At 36.2% G+C, this 18264-nt stretch overlaps 2 protein-coding genes across 4 annotated transcripts; one reads left to right on the top strand and one right to left on the bottom strand.

Moving 5' to 3' along the window:
* Nucleotides 1–98: 98 nt before the first annotated feature.
* LOC129568298 (probable multidrug resistance-associated protein lethal(2)03659) lies at nt 99–1139 on the top strand (the record flags this gene model as incomplete). The annotated part of the gene is given in 1 exon segment (XM_055445980.1): nt 99–1139. A coding segment is annotated over 1 exon segment (645 nt), but the record flags the coding sequence as incomplete, so codon positions are not given.
* Nucleotides 1140–1183: 44 nt separating this feature from the next.
* On the bottom strand, nt 1184–17131 carry LOC129568299 (fibroblast growth factor receptor 3-like). 3 transcript variants are annotated; one of them, XM_055445982.1, is made up of 5 exons: nt 16187–17118; nt 15514–16094; nt 2597–2769; nt 2243–2438; nt 1184–2139 (listed from the first exon to the last, which is right to left on the bottom strand). In XM_055445982.1, the coding sequence occupies exons 2-5, from the start codon at nt 15738–15740 to the stop codon at nt 1812–1814; spliced, it is 924 nt and encodes a 307-aa protein (XP_055301957.1). In that variant the 5' UTR covers nt 15741–16094; nt 16187–17118; the 3' UTR covers nt 1184–1811. The 3 variants fall into 3 exon arrangements, with proteins under 3 accessions (XP_055301957.1, XP_055301956.1, XP_055301958.1); XM_055445981.1 differs by having other exon boundaries at nt 15514–17131; XM_055445983.1 differs by lacking the exons at nt 15514–16094; nt 16187–17118 and adding an exon at nt 2894–3024.
* Between the last annotated feature and the right edge of the window lie 1133 nt (nt 17132–18264).

The following is an 18264-nucleotide window of genomic DNA, read 5'->3' as shown; positions in this document are numbered from 1 at the left end:
ACATTTATCGCATAAATCTATCGCATGAATTTATTCAGCGTGATGGATTTAGCGCATAACAAACCCTGTCATCGTCTTTCGTTCATCTTTTCTACCCAGCATTGTTCCGGCTAAGCTATAACGATGGTTCCATTATAATCGATCAACGCGACACAAACCTGATGGGTCTTCATGATTTGCGTTCAAAGGTTTCAATTATTCCACAAGAACCAGTTTTATTCTCGGGTTCGATGCGTTACAATCTCGACCCATTCGACGAATACTCTGACGACAAACTTTGGTCAGCGCTTGAGGAAGTCCAACTAAAGGATTCCGTTAGAGATATGCCAGGTGGTTTGCAAGGCCGAATCACAGAAAGTGGTGCCAATTTCAGTGTGGGTCAACGTCAATTGATTTGCCTAGCGAGAGCCATTCTTCGTGAAAACAAGGTACTGGTACTAGATGAAGCTACTGCCAACGTGGACCCACAAACCGACGCGCTCATACAGTCGACAATAAGAAACAGGTTTGCCAATTGCACAATTCTAACGATCGCCCATCGTTTACATACAATTATGGATTGCGACAAAGTTATGGTCATGGATGCAGGCCAATTGGTAGAATATGCGAGCCCGTATGAGCTCTTAAATGATTTATCAGGCAACAAAGTGTTCTACGGTATGGCCAAACAAACTGGCCGCTCCACATTCGATTCATTGTGTAAAATGGCAGCTGAGGCGCACGAGGCTCGCAAGAATAAATAAACATTAGAAGGTCGCTGCCAAAGATCAAACCATAAGAATCAATTTTTCACATTTACAAACATAAGCATGTTATTCCTGTCTATATATTGTTTCATTTTTTGTAAGCGCAACATTTTTAACTTGTCTGAGAAAACATACAGTTACATACAGAGTACATACCAATTGTTAATAATATCCGATTTGGCGGGTACATACAAATGGAACCAAGTACTAACTATTCACAGTTACCTCATATTCTCCTTTTTTGTCACGGCTTCATTGCTGTTGAATTTGTTTGAAATGTAACATGTATGATACCAATACATGCTCTATATATTGATATTATTGACAATAAGAATCTCTTTAGTGTGCCTTCGGATTATGTACGGAATAAAGAACATTTATTGCAACGTTAAATGATTTTGTTTCATTTGGTCTAATCAAATTCATGCAACATTCGATTTATAAGTTAAGAAATAAAATGATTCATTTATTTTCATATTTTAAAGCAAATTACAGTCACATTCGTCGACAAATACTTAAATTATCATTTAAAACATATATTCTTTGAATGTATCTCTCTTCTTACTTATGCAAGCAAGATAAACGTTCCGCTGCCATTCATAAAATTAACGTTAAATCTACTTTTGAGGACAGATTATTTCAAATTTCCTTCGATACTTTCAACAACTAAAGGCTATAAGCATCTCCAATGCGAAAAATCAATCAATAAATTAGAGCATAATTATATTACATGATTTTAATTTTTTGACTATCATTTCTGTTATCTTTATCATCGAAAAAAATCTTCAATCAGTGCGCATGGCAATGGAACATACAAAAATCGCAAATAAAATTAATGAAATCACCGAAAAATTCAAAAATCGACCTTTTCAAATGCTTACTTTATGAGACAAAAAAAAATTCGTAAAAATCATTTTATCAACAACAGCTGATATCTCTTGTTGACAATTTCCGCCAAATAATGGAACGCGTGTTATAATTTATAGATGATTAAATAAATGGATTGAATTGGATCGAACTGTTTTTTTTTAAATATATCGTCAGCTGTCATGGTAAATGTTTGACTTAAACTACTTCTCTAATTCTAATGGATTCACTTGAATTCATCGAGTGGCATAATTTTTTATCGCGCCGATGATAAGATGTTGCATATACGGAGATGTATTTTATAGCAAACATCAAAAGAATCACCAGTGTTACCGCACTGATTGCGAGCACAAGGGCCGGAAACAATGAGTCATTCCGCGCGTGAACTGGTGTTCCAAATAGCCAAGCAGACATCTCAAGACGGTGTGCGGCATTTCCATTTTCAATACGGCATAGATATCTACCGTAATTGTGCAGTTCAACCGCTGGGACTATCAACAGGGCCCCAACTATTTGATCATCCTCTCTGTTGGAAAATAATGTTGATGTATTCAATTAGAAAATATTCATTTCATTAATTTCATGTTTCACTCGCTACGAAAAGCGAGTAGATCAAAACTAAAACTCACCTTCTGATTAATTCCTGTGATTTAATGTTTTGTTCCATGCCGTCTTCAAACACTTGGAACCATGAAATGAAATTTTTTGAATCTGGCAAACGGATCGATCCGACAAACGCTTCGCAATAGAAGCGCGCTTCATTGCCAAGTTCGATGTATTGATCGTGTGGTTTGTATGTAGCCAACGGGGAATCCGGCAAACTTGCTGTAAATGAAATTATATGATAAAAACCAATTGATTATTTCAATAAACACAGTAGAAATGCACGATACTTGATTAAACTGATAAACGTAGTTGGATGATGCATTTTTTTCCGCCACACATTTAAATTGTAAATATCTTGTTATTTTTCATTTAATTACCTTGGACAGTGAATTCGATAATATGCTCCATTTTATGAGTATCATTGCGAATGACACATGTGTAATTGCCGTTGTCGTTGACTGTTGCATGTCTCGTGTAAATCGTTTGGTTTTCTGCTTGTGGATACAGAATTAATGACGAAGACCACGGGTACGGTTTTCCGTTTTTAAACCTGAAAATTGAAAAAAAAAGAACGCAACGTTGAGAGAGAAAAAAAAATGAAATAAATTAGTGTCACTCCATTTTGTTATGAGCAAGTCATTATTATGTTTTTTTTTTCAATAAATAAATCCAACCAATTTGTTTTGATCATTGAATGGAACATTCTTATGAAATGTGTAAAAATATCAATTTCATATGAAATATATTTCCGAGAATTTCACTGTTTCGCACAGTTTACGACTGCCAATTGCGAAAGTATACTTAAAGCAAAAGACAAAATAATTTGTGCACTCCCTCCCGTACGGTTTCACATACACACTGCTATGTGTTTCGTGCGAAAGGCATGAAATGCAATTTACTTGTTAGTCGCCACCGTGTATGGAAAGCATCTTCAATCGTTATTTACGTCATAATTTCGAGTAATTGACTCATATTCATGTGCTGAGTCTTCGCTTGAGCAAAACCAAACACGAAACTATGATGGATTTGTATAATCTGACGAAATTTGCAATAACATCGATTCAATATTAAAGTGGGTTTTTTTCTTCGAAGAGCCGCAACTCTCTTCAAACTTCTCCAATTCTCGCATTCTTGTTCATTTGTTCGTTGGTTGGTTGAGGCTTTTTTTCCTGTGGTCAGACGTAATTGAAGATATTCCTAGGTAATGCGAACGTGGGGAAAAGGTTTTGAGCACATTCAAAGGCGGTTCTGCAAACGCATTCGAACAACGAAAAATTCACATCGGAACCATACAAAATAAGCAGTTTGTGTGTAATAAATCATTTTGTTGTGCATAAAACTCGCTATAATCATATAATTGTGTACAAGTTAGCTGAATGTTTGGCCTTTCTGCACATCAGTGCACAGAACGAAAATTACGCAAATGCATTTCTCGGAACAAATTATTACATTGAACCCATTGATCGAAACGACAGACACCGAGAACGATTTATGTGCTGCATATTGCACGTTTCAATTGTCTATTTTCTCCCAACAGAGCATAACTATGAAAATGTTGAAAATGGTAAGAGCTCAGGTTGGAAAATGTGTGATTTTCCCCTTTTTTTATCATTTTTTCAATAAATAAAATCGTCATGCAAAAAAACTCCAAATGCACACACTGAAACACACAGTTCATTTTTTACTAAAGAATCGCTTGGGAGAATGAGAAAACCATTTTTTGCGTTATTAATTCGCTTTCTGTGATCGTATCAAACGCGTTCTTGGAATATTCACTTCACAAGCAAACGTGCGCACTACAAACATCAATAGAAACTTTTTTTCTTCAGAATTTTTGAAATTGCTCATGTTTATTGAGTATCATTATATGACTGTTGCTTTTTTCGTATCTGTACGGCTGGCTGGTTGGTTTGTTCGTTGTCTTTGTGTGCCAGTTGTATCGACTCATTGTGAAAATAAATTATTAAAGTTAATTTAAACTAATATCATGGCAAATTGTTCGAAAATACCGTACGCAAAACTGAAGCGGCTGCAATAACTAGAAATCATAATAATAATAATCATTCAGGAATTGTATTCTTGTTTGATGTCATTTGATGAGTGAAAGAGTGTGTCGTGTGTGGTGACGGTGACTTCAGTCTATGATTAATATGTATCGCCGGACTCGACTCGACTTGACTCGATTCAAGTCGACATCTAATGAAATATATTTTTATTTAATAATAATGGGCAATTAGCTCTCGGCATAGAAATAGACATGTTATTCTTGATAAAATTCAATTTTCTCGGTGCCCGGCAATACGTTGCTCTAATTAGAAAATTTCAACTATTGCGTGTGAACAATTAAATATTAAATGACGTATATTTAGCACTAAATGCCATGGATTTGCCAAAGGAAATTGCAGAACATAACGACAGCCACCATATGCATATGCACGGCGTCGCTGTTTTCTTGTCCATTATTTATTCACATTCTCTGAACGTGCATGGATGGATAAATGGGTTCTGACTCGCAATCCTGTTCATCGCTGTGTGTAATTTTCATAATGGGCTTATTAGGGGGGAATCTTAAAATCGTACATGGAATAATCGTGTCTTATAGTCAAGATAATAATTAACCCTTCGATTGATTTTGCATTTTTAAATTTGAAATTTACACAATTCCTTAATTGGTTTAGACATTCGTTTGCATGAGAAATTCGAAAATTGGCCTGTAATCGCTTCAGTCTACAGGCTGCATGACAGACGAATGCACTTACTAATTCCATAAATTCTCTAAAATTGAAAATTGAATCGATACACCAACACAAAGAGCAACAAATAAACCGAATCTAGCGATGACCGAGTGCTCATATACACAAAATACCCAGAATAACGAATGAACTAATTCCAGCGATTGCAATCAATGTTTGTGGCTTACCTCAACTGTCGTTAAGTTTTGTTGTTGGCTTCATCGGTTGAACGTTATCCGAACTCCGATTATGCATAGTTTTACAAGGAATTTTGATTGCATTCTCACATCAATAATAATATGTTTGCGTTAACTCGACTTATTTATGACTTCATATTTCTCGATGGCAGCCGATGCAGCGGAATGAGCGCACAGCGAAAGAGAAAAGCCAATAATAATATGTTAATGAATGGACGAATGCACAAAAAAGGAGCATTCTCTTGTCTTGGAGAGCTATATAGAGCGCAACAAAGCCGTTGATCTTAAATTTCTGACGGAAAATCGAATACTTTACATTTGCAAATCGTTATGCCGAAGTTTTATAGATTTTACAACACTTTCACGAACTCACTGTCGCTCTTTTTTCGTATAAGATTTGTTGAGATTTCTTTTTAAATTTTCGGTCGGTTGGTTTTTCATTGAAAAACCGAACAAAATTGTGTTTAGACTGTAGACATGTTGGTTGCATCGACGACTCATCACCACATGATAGTTATTATCTTGTTTCGTCATGGTCGCTAACAAAACCCAGACGTTATTCACTGTCGCAAAACCGGCCAATCACATGAATCATCCGCACACAATTTCACACATAAAACAACTGGTATTTGCTCATCGATTTTGGTGTTTACTTCGTTGAATCGTTTTCATTTTTTTCTTTGGCCAGAGATTGTGTAAAACACCAAATGTTTGCGGTCGTCGTTCGGATCTTCGCCTTCACATTTAATTATAATACGCAAAATGATTCAAAGTTAGGCGATGAACTTTGCAGACGAGAGAGTTTGTTAATAAAAGGAAGCGCCGTGTGTTTCCAAGGGAGCAACAAGTTTTTCTTTCTCATCTCGAATTACAAACAAAAAATTTACTCCTCGGGTGGAAACCTAAGGCGCATAAAAAACGGATAATGCGACTATAGTCCGTTGCCTTGGTGAACAAAGTATTGCTGCGAAGTTGTGAAAATGCAGCAAAATATGCTCATTAATTAACTCATTACATCCAACAAACATATTTTAATACTCTATTCAGCAGTTAACTTCAACTATGAGTTGGTCAACATAAGCTGCAAAAAGACTCGGCTTTAATCCCATTCGATTGTTGTACTAAATGAGACAGAATGCAATGTAGACGAAATGGACAACAACTCCCCCATGGCTTTGATCGCTTTCTTAAATCTCCTAAACTGTAAAACTTTGCAGTTTAACGATTTCTAAAGACTATAAAAAGAACAAAAGCCGGGGGAATTATTGCGAATTTTTTCGGTGCGTTTCACTTCTTTTCTGTTTTGTTGTGTCTGTGTGCTGAACATTTGGAACCCAGTGCAAACGATTCTATTTCTTTCTTTTGTGGTAAAATACATAGTGATTTATGGGCAGTTGTCAGAGACGACGATAAAAATCAGTGTTTTTCCTCAAATCAGTTGACCGTGGACTGGATTTTGCCAGGCCAATTTATACTTTAGTATTCGAATTTCGGCATAAAATTGAACAAAAGAGACAGAATAACTGAAAAAATGAAGATGACGAAAAGAAGAAGAAAAAAATTGGGTGCATTGTGTGTGAATGCGATTTACATGCGTCGCTTCAGCACAATGATGTTTTTATCTCTTTCCTGGTAATCTAATGTCAAACCAGAAATTAATACACATAGTCCGGGCGAGCATTCGAAACCGCAGTCGCATGTTCGTTCAGGCTTTGCTTTGCTTTGTTTTTGTTGTTTCATGCGACCAAATGTGGAAAATGGAAGGAATTCGATCGGAAATGTTGAAATTTGTATGCACAATGCCGAGTTCATTCAATCGCGATTAAAATTGAATAGACATTCAAACCGACAGCCAATTTCCTTTTGCAATCACACAACCATCCGTATGGTGAATTTGCAATCACAATCAAAGTCAAACAGCATTCATGTACAGCGAATTTTCAAAAGAGATTTTAAGCCAGTGTTAATTGTTTTTATTATTTCTTTTACTCTGAGATTGATAAATTATTCTGTTATTCTATTCTGACAAAATTCGGAAAAAAACATTTGCAACTTAATTTCACATAAAACACATTTCCAGCTACTTGGCATGTTCGTTAACTAAATGAAACCAATTTTTTAAAAATAGATCGTGAAATTCCCAAATAGTTGGAATTTCGCAGCGAAATCGCCGTGTGGCAATGGGGAATTTGAATTTCAGCTGCGTTATTTTCTTATGTAGAGGCGAACACATTTATCGGCAACGTAAGCAATTGTACAGCAGATGGGAAAAAATTAATTTTATCTGTGCAGCACACGTTTACAACGAGCATGTTTCAAATCAACATCGGCACGCTCAAAACGAAACGGAACAACACACTCATAGGCTGATACCGAACGCACGAACTATTGAGATACAAGCTGCGAAAAAAAACCAAATGTGTCTTATGACTCATAATCTTTCCCGTATTGTTTCACACCTCATTAATGGAATTATGAAAACAATCGATAAATTTCATTAGAACTGGCTACGTTATGCTCAGCAAATAGATTCGAAATGTTGGCAAACAACTCAGCACTGATAAAAACGCTGATTTCAAATGAAAACAAGGAGCTATCGATTGGATTAAGTGAAAAAAACACTAAATAGCACAATACCGATAGCGGGAAAGACCACACCGCATCTCGGCTGGCCAAACACATTGAAAGTCATAAAGCGAAAGGCGAAGAAAAAAAAGTAATGCACTCAAACATTTTTGTGTCAATTGTTTAGTCGGTTGCTTATCTTTATTTATTTTTGAGCATTTTCGTTCATCTGTTTACTCTTTTTTCCATGGAAATCGAATCTTTTTGTTTCAATCTTTTTTCACAATGTGTTGTGAACGTGAATGATCATCATTTACGGCACTTCGCTCAAAGAATGTGCGTGGCAAGAGGTTTGGATCTGATTTCAAGGCGCGTTCGATGCATTGGAATCTACCATTTCATTGTGTGGACGACAAAATTGTTCATTTCTTGAAATATCAAAACCCAAAGAAGATCCCACAATGAGAAAATCTCGGAACTTGTGTTGCAGGAGACCATGAAAAAAGAGCACCGACGCAATGGAAAGAAATAAAAACGAAAGTGAAACAAAAAAGCGATATATGTGAAACTGTGAAAAACGAATGTTGACTAAACTGTCGATCACCGCTCTCCCTGTGCCGTCCCGTTTACCTGTGCCCGCACTCGACGATTTGAATGAATTGGTGCCTCATGCTCTCCGAATTTATGCAGTGTGTGCACATCTCACATGACTATACAATATACATACGAACAGTATAGTTGGCTGATGCAACAATGGGAAATCGTCGTTTCTCTTTTGTCCTCCGTTTCTTATGGTTACCGTTCTCAAAACGGCTCAGCATTCACCAATCATGTTTGTACATGTGAAGACAGAGAAAATCGGGAGAGCGAAGAAGAAAAAAACAAATGTTCATATTTGTAGATCACCTAATAAAACTGAGTTTGAATTAGTCAAGAGACAACAATGTGCTTGTAACGCCACAACAATCCGTAAAAAAATAGGTTGACCAATTCAAACAACCATTTTTCAATCAATTCTTTTTTCTTTGTTTTCTTCAAGCGTTTCCTCAAAGCCGCTTAGACAATTTGGAAATTCCATGAAAAATGATTGTTTCGATGATTTATTTCACATTCTGTTGGACGAAAATAATGAATCCATCTAGTCAAATAGGAATGCCATTGACATGTGCTGTTTGCTTAATAGATTTATCCCATCAGACGGTTTTTTTTAAATATTTAGATTGAATAAACAAACGAAAAGCTTTCACGACTAATTTTAGTAGCGATTGACTCATTATGTAAATCAAATTCTTGGAATGAGTCACAGAATTAATACATTTGTGACGAGATTCTATAGCAAACGGTCACCGATAATTTATTCAGAAACAGGTTGCGATTAGCATGGCGCAATGCGTAAACGATTAAACTAGGTTCAGATCAACAGCGACTGGACACAAGCTACGTCATACACTGAACAATTAGTAATTTATTCTGGCCTCCCTACGAGCCAACTCATCTTTGCTTAATTTAAGGGAATGAAGAAATAAAACATAAATAAAAAATCATTTGTCGCTAAAAATCAGCCCAACACCTGCTAACCGGAATTCGACGAATTGATCAACGTGATGTGCTTTGAACTGAAAACTTCGTTTTTTCTGCACGGAAAAAAATTTAAATAATAATTGGTATGTAAATTGAACCTTTCTAGAATGAGTGCCTTAGAACGCTAATACAATTCTTTTCGCTTGGGCAGTTTTGCAAGGTTTTAAGTGTGGTTCTCAGAAGTATGGCAAATGGAAAAAAAAGGAAACGAGCTTCGACATTATGAACGAAAAAAAAGTCATAAACTTGAAACTGTGAGGTAATAAAAGAATCTGCCATTGTAAAATGAGCACCCATATTCGAACGCAAATCAGGGTATGTAGTGTAAATAGCATGAAATGTAATGATTTGACAAATTGAATCTCTTCTTCATGGTCGTGCATTTTTGAAAAGGATTATTAATACGAAAACATTCAGATATATTTTGTATTTAACGATTTACAGCGAACAAATTTTCCCCTTGAAAACGTTCCAACAAAAAGAAGCGAACGCAAACACGAAGCAGACAAATGAATTCACGGAATTGGCGGCTGATATCATTGCAAACATTTGTCTCTTTCGAAAATTTTACAGTTGCGCTGAGTTTACTTTTTCGTTTCAAATGAACGAACGAATGGAAAGCTTGTTTATTTGCAGATTCCATCAAAACATGGTAATATTTATGCGAATTTGCTAGATCTGGTGCTGACAAATTTTGAGTGTATTCACTGCTGTTGAATGTTCATTGTTTTCGAATCTTCCTTTTAATTTCAAGTGAGAGAAAATTTAATTGTGATTCCCAGAAGTCTATCATTTAAGCTCTATTCGTGATGTACGCGTGTTTGTGCAATGAATATCGCACACAACTTTGCTTGGATATTAGATACAAAGTACGTTCACGCTTGGCCTCCGGAGGCAGTAACCATTGCTAAAATCCTTTTCCATGAAATTCGGAGGAAATTTTTTTTGTTTAGAACAGCAGCACCAACAGAACTCCACCCTGATTTTCGTATCGCAGCAATGACGCCTTTGTATATGTATTTATAAAATAATTCTGTGAAAAGTTCCGTTACCATGTTTTCCTCACTTCCAAGAATTTATCGAACGGGATCTGGTGAACAATTGGTTGCACAACACTCTAGCACAAATCGGTTGGTATATTCGTGCCCGCTCGCCTGTACTTGATTTATCAGTGAGCAGTGAGGCAAACAATATTTTGACATGTGCGCAAATATTTCATGCAAAACTATAAATCAATTAGTGAGATTGGAACAGGCCATGTGTGTGAGTGTGCGTTGATGTGTAAGTGTGGGTCAAATTGATATAATAAATTAATCTGGATGACATTGGGATTGATGAAAATTCGAGTGATTGAAACCATGCCCAGCATCAAAATGAATCACTTGTGAAGTATCAGCAACGGTATACATATATTCAATACATGCTGATGCTCTGATTTACAAGATGGTTCTGCGAATTTGAGCAACCAAGCATTTTTTCCCAATAGATTTTCATGGCATACCCGCTCGAATTGGTTTTAAAAACAGAATATTTACCCGGGGTTATGCTAAATGTTAGAGCTATTAAATTGTATATGCCATTTATGAGGAAAAATTCGTAGAAAATATCAGATGGATAGAAATGCTTGTGGCGCACTGTGGCGATGCTAAGCATAAGGAATTCAAGGCCACCGCACAGCATTCAAACGCAATCATCTTAAATGACAGAATTGTCTATGTTCGTTCAGAAGCAGCGGCATATTGTCGTTGGTGTTGATTTTTGAACATTGATATTCGCAAATAAACCGAAGTCAATCATTTGAGGCAAACTACAGAAAAATCAAGGTGTTTATGTTGCTATTGTTTTTTCTGTTGCTTGTTCATTGCAGTCGACGAAGGTTCAGAGGTAAACTGCACATCATTCATATCACCCAAGCGCACAACACACAAACGTATGTTCGTATATCTGCTCTGAACAGCTGCGACATACTCACAACAGCAGTTTAATAGAGGTGTAAAATAAGACAACATGATACGTGTGTTACTGTGTGTGCAGTGTGCACTCGTCCAATGATACCCACATAAAACAACAAAAGCAAAAGCGCAGAGAGCCACAGCAATTCGAACAGAACGGAGATAAGACAGTGTGCACAAAGGAAGGAAAGAAGAAGAAAAAATGCCGAACACAACAATTCTCGTGAATAAGATGAACAAGGCACCAAACGATAAAAGCAGCAATGGAGGCAAGAGCGGTAGAGTGAGAAAGAGAGAGAGAGAGAGGGAGAGAAAGAAATGATTTGAGTTCTCGGTAGTAAAGATCGAAGTGTTTCTGGGAAAATATTAATAATACAGCTCTGGAGTCCAAACGAAAATTACTCATTTTTTGTGCCGTTCTTATTTTTCTTTTTTCTTTCTTCTCTCAATTACTTTTTCTATTCTGTTTTATGTGTTCATTTCTCTGTCTTTTTTCCGTTCATCGGCACTTTAATATTTTTGCTGCATCGATCCCGTGAGTACTTATGCTGGTGTGTGCTATGTATATGCTTCATCGTTTTTTTTTTGCTCTTCTCTCTTCTTTTCTTCTTTTCGCTGCTGCTATCTCATTTTCATTTTGTTGTCTGATTCTCTTTTGTTTGTTGCTGGACTCTGCATTTGATCCATTGTGTTTTGTCTAAATGAACTGGCTGTACGTTCTGTATCTTTGTTTAATGAGCGTGCAAACGGTAAGCATAAGATTTGCACCCAAATGTATAATGAAACGATCAACTATGAAAAGGAGGAATTGGTTTTCAAAACAAACAGAAAGAAGATCGAGAAAAAATATACACGACAATTTTAGCACTGTTCAAAATGGGATTAGCTGACAAGCATATTTAACCAAGAGGTAAACGACTTAAAATCACTTTTCAATCAACACTCAACGCTTGACTCGTCGTGAATTCAGTGGAAAGGGTTCGAATAACACAGCATATGTTTATTCATCCTCTGCTTCGTATGCTCATATATTCGAATCTAGCTCCTAAATTGAGTTTGATTTCTTTCTCATGCCATTCATGCATACTAAATTCATGTATTTTTCTCGGAATTTTCGATGAACAAATTTAAATTGAATGTGGTTGGCAACTTTTGACAACGCATCTTCGCAAAAAAGTGAACCAAATTAAGTCGAACGAAAGCATTGTGGGACGGTGTTGAGGTGGAGATAGAGTGGTTTCTTATTCTGGTTAAGCTGCTTCGCTTTTATATCTGCCTTTAACACCATAGACAAGAACGAATGTATGGTTCTTAATAAGGGACTATTTGGAAGTACATTTTTCAATCTACAAAGTGTACTTTAAGCCGATATGTTCGTGGCTGGCATTTGCAACGCACATATTTCTTTTTAAGCAAATAAAAACCGAGACGTTTTTTTTTGAAAAAATGTTCAACATAGGGGACATAGCGACATAAAATTAGAACAGTTTAATTATTTGTTTGTATTTCGGTTCTTTATATTTCGAACCGCACACATTGGATTGATGTTCAGAACGATGCAAGAGTTCATTAAAGCAACGGCGATCCAGTGCAACTATATATCACATTTTAGAATTTGCAAAAAATGTAGCCACGCCACATTTTGCAGTGTCTATCAGAAAAAAAACTCACCTCATTATGTGAGATCGACTGAATATATGTGGAATGTTTTGAAAAATTCTGATGTCGCTTGAATACACCGATCAGACCTCCCCGAAAATCGAAATAACAAGAAAAATGTTCAATGCAATGTTTTATAAATTGCTTCATTTGTAGTTGTAAACATGAGCATTGATGTAGGTCAAAGACTTTAGCGAAATGTTGACTGTGACTCACGTGCAACTGCGTGGATGTGAATTAATTTGAGCACTTATCGCTTTTGTTATTAAGAAAATCTGCGCATATATTCATATATTGGATTCATTTCTTAAAAATCAATCGATTTTATGACAACTTCTGAGTCACCGATTTATTTTGGGTCTTTGATGGATTTGCCAATATTTCTGCTTTTAAGTCAACATGCAATAATGTTGTTTTTTGACGTAGAAACGAGAGATTCCTTAAAAAAATATTTTTTTCAATTAGATGAAATTGAATGCAATTGGAAGGCTTTCCCTATCCCTATTCAGTTCATTTACTCTCGTTTCATCTGGCCAATGTCAATCAGTATGCAGCGATTGTCACGTCGGTGCTCGGTCAGCAGTTTACATGAAAATTCCAAGTATTTTATTATCATGAATATCTGCATCCGCACTACTGTGAACAAACTGGCTGGTAGAATGCAGCCCACCTTTTGTTCCTATGCAACATAAAATTGAATTCTATTGTGCCATCAATTCAGTGAATGTGCACTGTGCAGCATTTTAGTTGTTATTTTTTGTGTTGTGTTGCGATACAATAGAGTCGTACGGAGAAAACCGAAAAATCGTTGAGTGTGTGTGCGAATGAAATGAAACAACGGCAACAATAGGAAAACGAGAAAAATTGATCTTTTGAAACGAAATACACAAAAGGCACCTTGAATCCACTAGAGAATTTGACGGCAGAAACAATACCGACAATGAGCTCCAGTTGAAGAAATGAACATGCATAAAATACTGTTTTTTCTTTTTCTTTTTTCTCATTCTATCTTTTGATATTCGGTTAACTCACGTCATTTGCTTTGCTTTATACTCGAAATCGTATCTCTCGCCTTTATTTGTGTATTCGTTTGCATACTTGAATGCGCCTCAACATGCATAATCATGTAGACTTTTCACAGGCAAAGCAGTAACCAACAAAAGAAACACTTACCAAGCGGCTAAAACACACAAGGATTACAGCCCATTGAGCCGTAGCACACTCGCTCCCTCGGCTGGTGTGCATTGCATACTGTGCATTGTATAGACAAAGGCATTTTGTTAAATGACTGATTGAGAAGCAATTACGCCAACGAATCCGCTTACTATGAGCGTTTGAGGAAGTTTTCCTTTAGCCCGAAAAAGAAAGCGAATAGCAGCAAACACAAACAATGGAAAACAATTATGTAGATGCTTCATTATTAATGATTTCATGTTGACGCTTATGCTGATAAAATTTGCATGATGTTTCACAACACATCGAATGACAATTCACACAGCATTTTGCCAATTATGCACATTCACATTCACATTCACTTTGTACGATATGATACGGAACAGAGGCGAACAGTGGTGGTTGTTGGCGTTAAAGAACAAGTTGAACTGTTGTCGCCGGGTGTTTGCAATTTGCAATCGAACATTAAAAATGCATTTTGCCACAGCTAAATGAGAGTGAGAGACGCTATTGGAATAATTTAACAATGTGCTTTCGTGTCATGTCGCTAACAATGGCGAGAACACTCCTCAAACATGCAATAGAAACATCTTCGGTTCAGAAACTATCTATTTCAGTCATATGCAAATGCAAAGCTAACAATTACGTTGTTACATTTCCGAGCAATGACAAGCGAAGCGGATATAGTCAGCGTATTACGAGTAATGAAAGACCAGACAAAATAAAGGAACACACACGTACACCGTCAAACCTCTCTTCATTGAATTTTTCATATCTGATTGTTTCAACTTTTGCTCTTTGTAACGGTGTGGTGCAATTTGTATGTTGACTTTTCGGAAATGTAACTGGATTCGTTTCTCATGATTCCTCAATTTTCAACTGAAAATCATTTACAGTAAGCATTATATTTTATGTCTCTTTACAATTGCACTTGAATGCCCACCGCTCACAAGAGGTGTTCAAATTTCAAACGAAAAACTTTAATGAAAACAAGTATTGTCTTGACGACTCGCTATTATTTCCGAGCATATTTATTAAATGTGTTGCCGGGACGAACGAAGATAAAGTAAACGGTACGATGGGAACACAGAAGAGAATTTTAAATGGTGAATACTCCGAACGGAAAAAAACGACGAAGCAATACCGGAAGGTAGTATTCATCGAATTTAATAATAGAATTAATTATATTTTATCCATAGAAAATAACAAGATTTCCTTTTGTTATACTTTTTTTTTGCTGAGTTGTTTTTTCCATCACAAAAAAAAAACACAAAATTCTGCTATTTATCAAAACAGAAAACAACAAGCAACAAATTAGATTTATTTACGGATGTTTGCGCATTTCTACCCAAAAATCATATCGAACTTATGAGTGATGAAAGTGCGTTTTATAAAGAAGATTTGAATAATGAAAATGAATTTTTGCGATACGTACCATTCTACTGAGCGATAACCTTTGGAACAGCATTGTAGACTTTTGAACTGTCCGTTAAGAGCATATTCTCGGCTGACTGCCTCCTTTGTAAACTGCATTTGCGTCGAATTTATCGACTTTGAGAACTGATGTGTTCGACAATCGTCAATGGCGCATGCGTATTTATCACAAGCTATCAATAAAACTATGATAACTACGTCTAAAGAAATCACACTTTTTCCAGCCATTTTCCAGCAGTTTTTATTTTCTTGATAAATTCGAAAATTGGTTTGATTAAATTTTGTTTATGATGTGTTGGTAGCTAGTGATTTGCAGTTCGCGTGAAATGTTTAATATTCAATGAGTCCGGATCGTTGTTTTTGTTCGCAGAATTCAACATGAATACGAAACAGTGCGAATTTTTTTTTAAATAATATTAGCTAGAACTTTGATTCTATTGTTTACATATAATATCACACACGCACGACAAGTAATTCAATCATCGGCCAACAAAATTTATTTATAACTTTGTCAATTCTGTGTAATTAAATTAAAGTTGAATTTGAGCCGGAAAATTGGAGCGGACTTCATATTTTGTTCATCTTTATTTATTTTTGTTTGAAAACAACAAAAAAGAAAAATGAAACGGTTCAAAATATTTGAATAGATCGCTAATTTTTTGAATCGTCAATACCTTTGTAGGCTGCGCTCGGTTTTGCTCACACAACATACAGTGTGTGTTTTTGTCTGTCTTGTATTATTATCACTATACTCAAGAAGTGGCAAAGGCTATACAGTTGAAACGAAGCGAAATAATCACGAAATATCAGACGAGTGAATGAATAGAAACAGCTCAACTCAAATTAAAGTGAAATGATAATTTCTTAGAATTTTGCATACGCAATATATATATGTGTGTTGAGAGAGCCGCTGGTTGGCGTGCCACTTGCGTCAGATAGATCAGTATATACACACTCTCGGTGTTCGGCGATTCATTTATGAGTATCAAGTGAGTCAAGACGCGGTACGTTTTGTTTGTTTATAATTTATTCGACTTCTTTTTAGATGATTTTTTTTTTGAATTTCCCTTGTCCAGTAGTTGCAAAGGAAGTGCCAAGGAAATTTTCATTCACTAAAACAATAATATTATTTTAATAACTGTTCACTCTTATTATTCGCCTGTTGTACGATCGATTATGAATGATGTTTGATTTTTGCACGGCAATTTTATTAATTATCCATGGCAATGTGTATGTTTGTTCAACTTGGTCTGTTGTGTATTTGGCATATCCATATTTGCCACTGAATTTCCGTTAATTCATATTTTTTTCACATCACTTCACTATTGCTTGTACCTCTTATTATCAGATTTCTGCGAAAAATCTCAATGAAATTTGTATACCAATGAACGCTCAATCGGATACACTTTGATGATGGCAAAATGTTTGGCTTTTATTCGCAATACACTCGAACGTTGAACGCAACGGAGAGATCGCAACTTGACTGAATAGATATAAAATGCCAACTGCACACCGGGTATGTGTGTGCACGCTCTGATAGCTTGGAATCAACTAACCGTTGGTGTTGTGCTTACTCATTTTCAAGTCAAGCAGAACTGAACACTTTGAAGTCGTTTCAGCGAATAGCAGCACATAAGCAAACAAACGACAAAGGCAACAACAACAGCCACAGCAAAGTATTCGTACTCATGGGATGAAGCGAAGCGAAGCGACACCGACAGACAAAACAAGCACACATACACAACAGCCACGCACACAGACAATGACACACAGTCATTCTACGCAGCAGCAATAGCGCATACTGACAATACTAACAATAGGTATATATGGGGATGTGATTGTGTGTCGATGTTTCGTTTGCTTTGCACACACAACAAAACGCATTTTATACATGTAGAAACCTGACACATCCAATCAATTTAAATGCAAAATGCGAGGCAAACAGCAGCCAGGTGATGTGCGTCGCACATGTGTGAGCAAAGAGCGAACAAACGACGATGATTCAGTCTCAATTGACGATGCCTACTCTCTGCACGAGCACCGTTCGAATTGACTGACCCCGCACTTCCCATGTGTGTGCAATACACAGCAAGACAGGTATGCGAAAAGACTTAATGCTATTTGATTATTTGAACTTTGTTGCCTACAGTTTGATGCGGCTTTGTCATCTCTTTTCAAACCTATACACATAGCAAATGAAGCGATTGATTTAATTTAGCCTCGCAGAAGATATTTGTTCTTACTCTCGTACCCGAGCACAGACATTTTCGGTTCATTTCAATTGCTACGTTACAAAACGTTTTGAGTGAATTTTCTGCCTCTTCAATTTGCATATGAAATTCGAATATGTCGAATATCGTTCAGTATCAAAAGTAGAAGGAAAAAAGAAACAAAAAAAAACTTTGCCAAACGTTACGAAATAGACCGATCGATTTATCTCATTAAGCATTTAGTCGAAATCTGTCAATGCATGATGTGACACATAGTTTGTTATTGAGTTTTGTGTCCAAAACCGATGCCATTTCTTTCACTACAAACTTTGACATTTTTTCCCACCAATCGAATTAATACACATCGATTTTCAGTTATTTTCCTAATTGCTAAGGAAAAGAAAATTAATTACAGATCCAATTATGGTACTTGTATCGTTTGTTATAGGGGCAATTCACTAGCATAGTCTAGCGATTCATGTGAAATGGCTTAGCAATGTCGGTGAAACCATTGAAAAAAAAAACAATTTTTGGAAAATACA

This window comes from Sitodiplosis mosellana, unplaced genomic scaffold (assembly GCF_009176505.1).
Source record: "Sitodiplosis mosellana isolate CC-2019 unplaced genomic scaffold, AAFC_SMos_1.0 Smas_scaffold_18, whole genome shotgun sequence".
NCBI classification, from domain to species: domain Eukaryota; kingdom Metazoa; phylum Arthropoda; class Insecta; order Diptera; family Cecidomyiidae; genus Sitodiplosis; species Sitodiplosis mosellana.
Note: the sequence above shows the minus strand (reverse complement) of the source record. Positions and strands in the feature narration are given on the sequence as shown.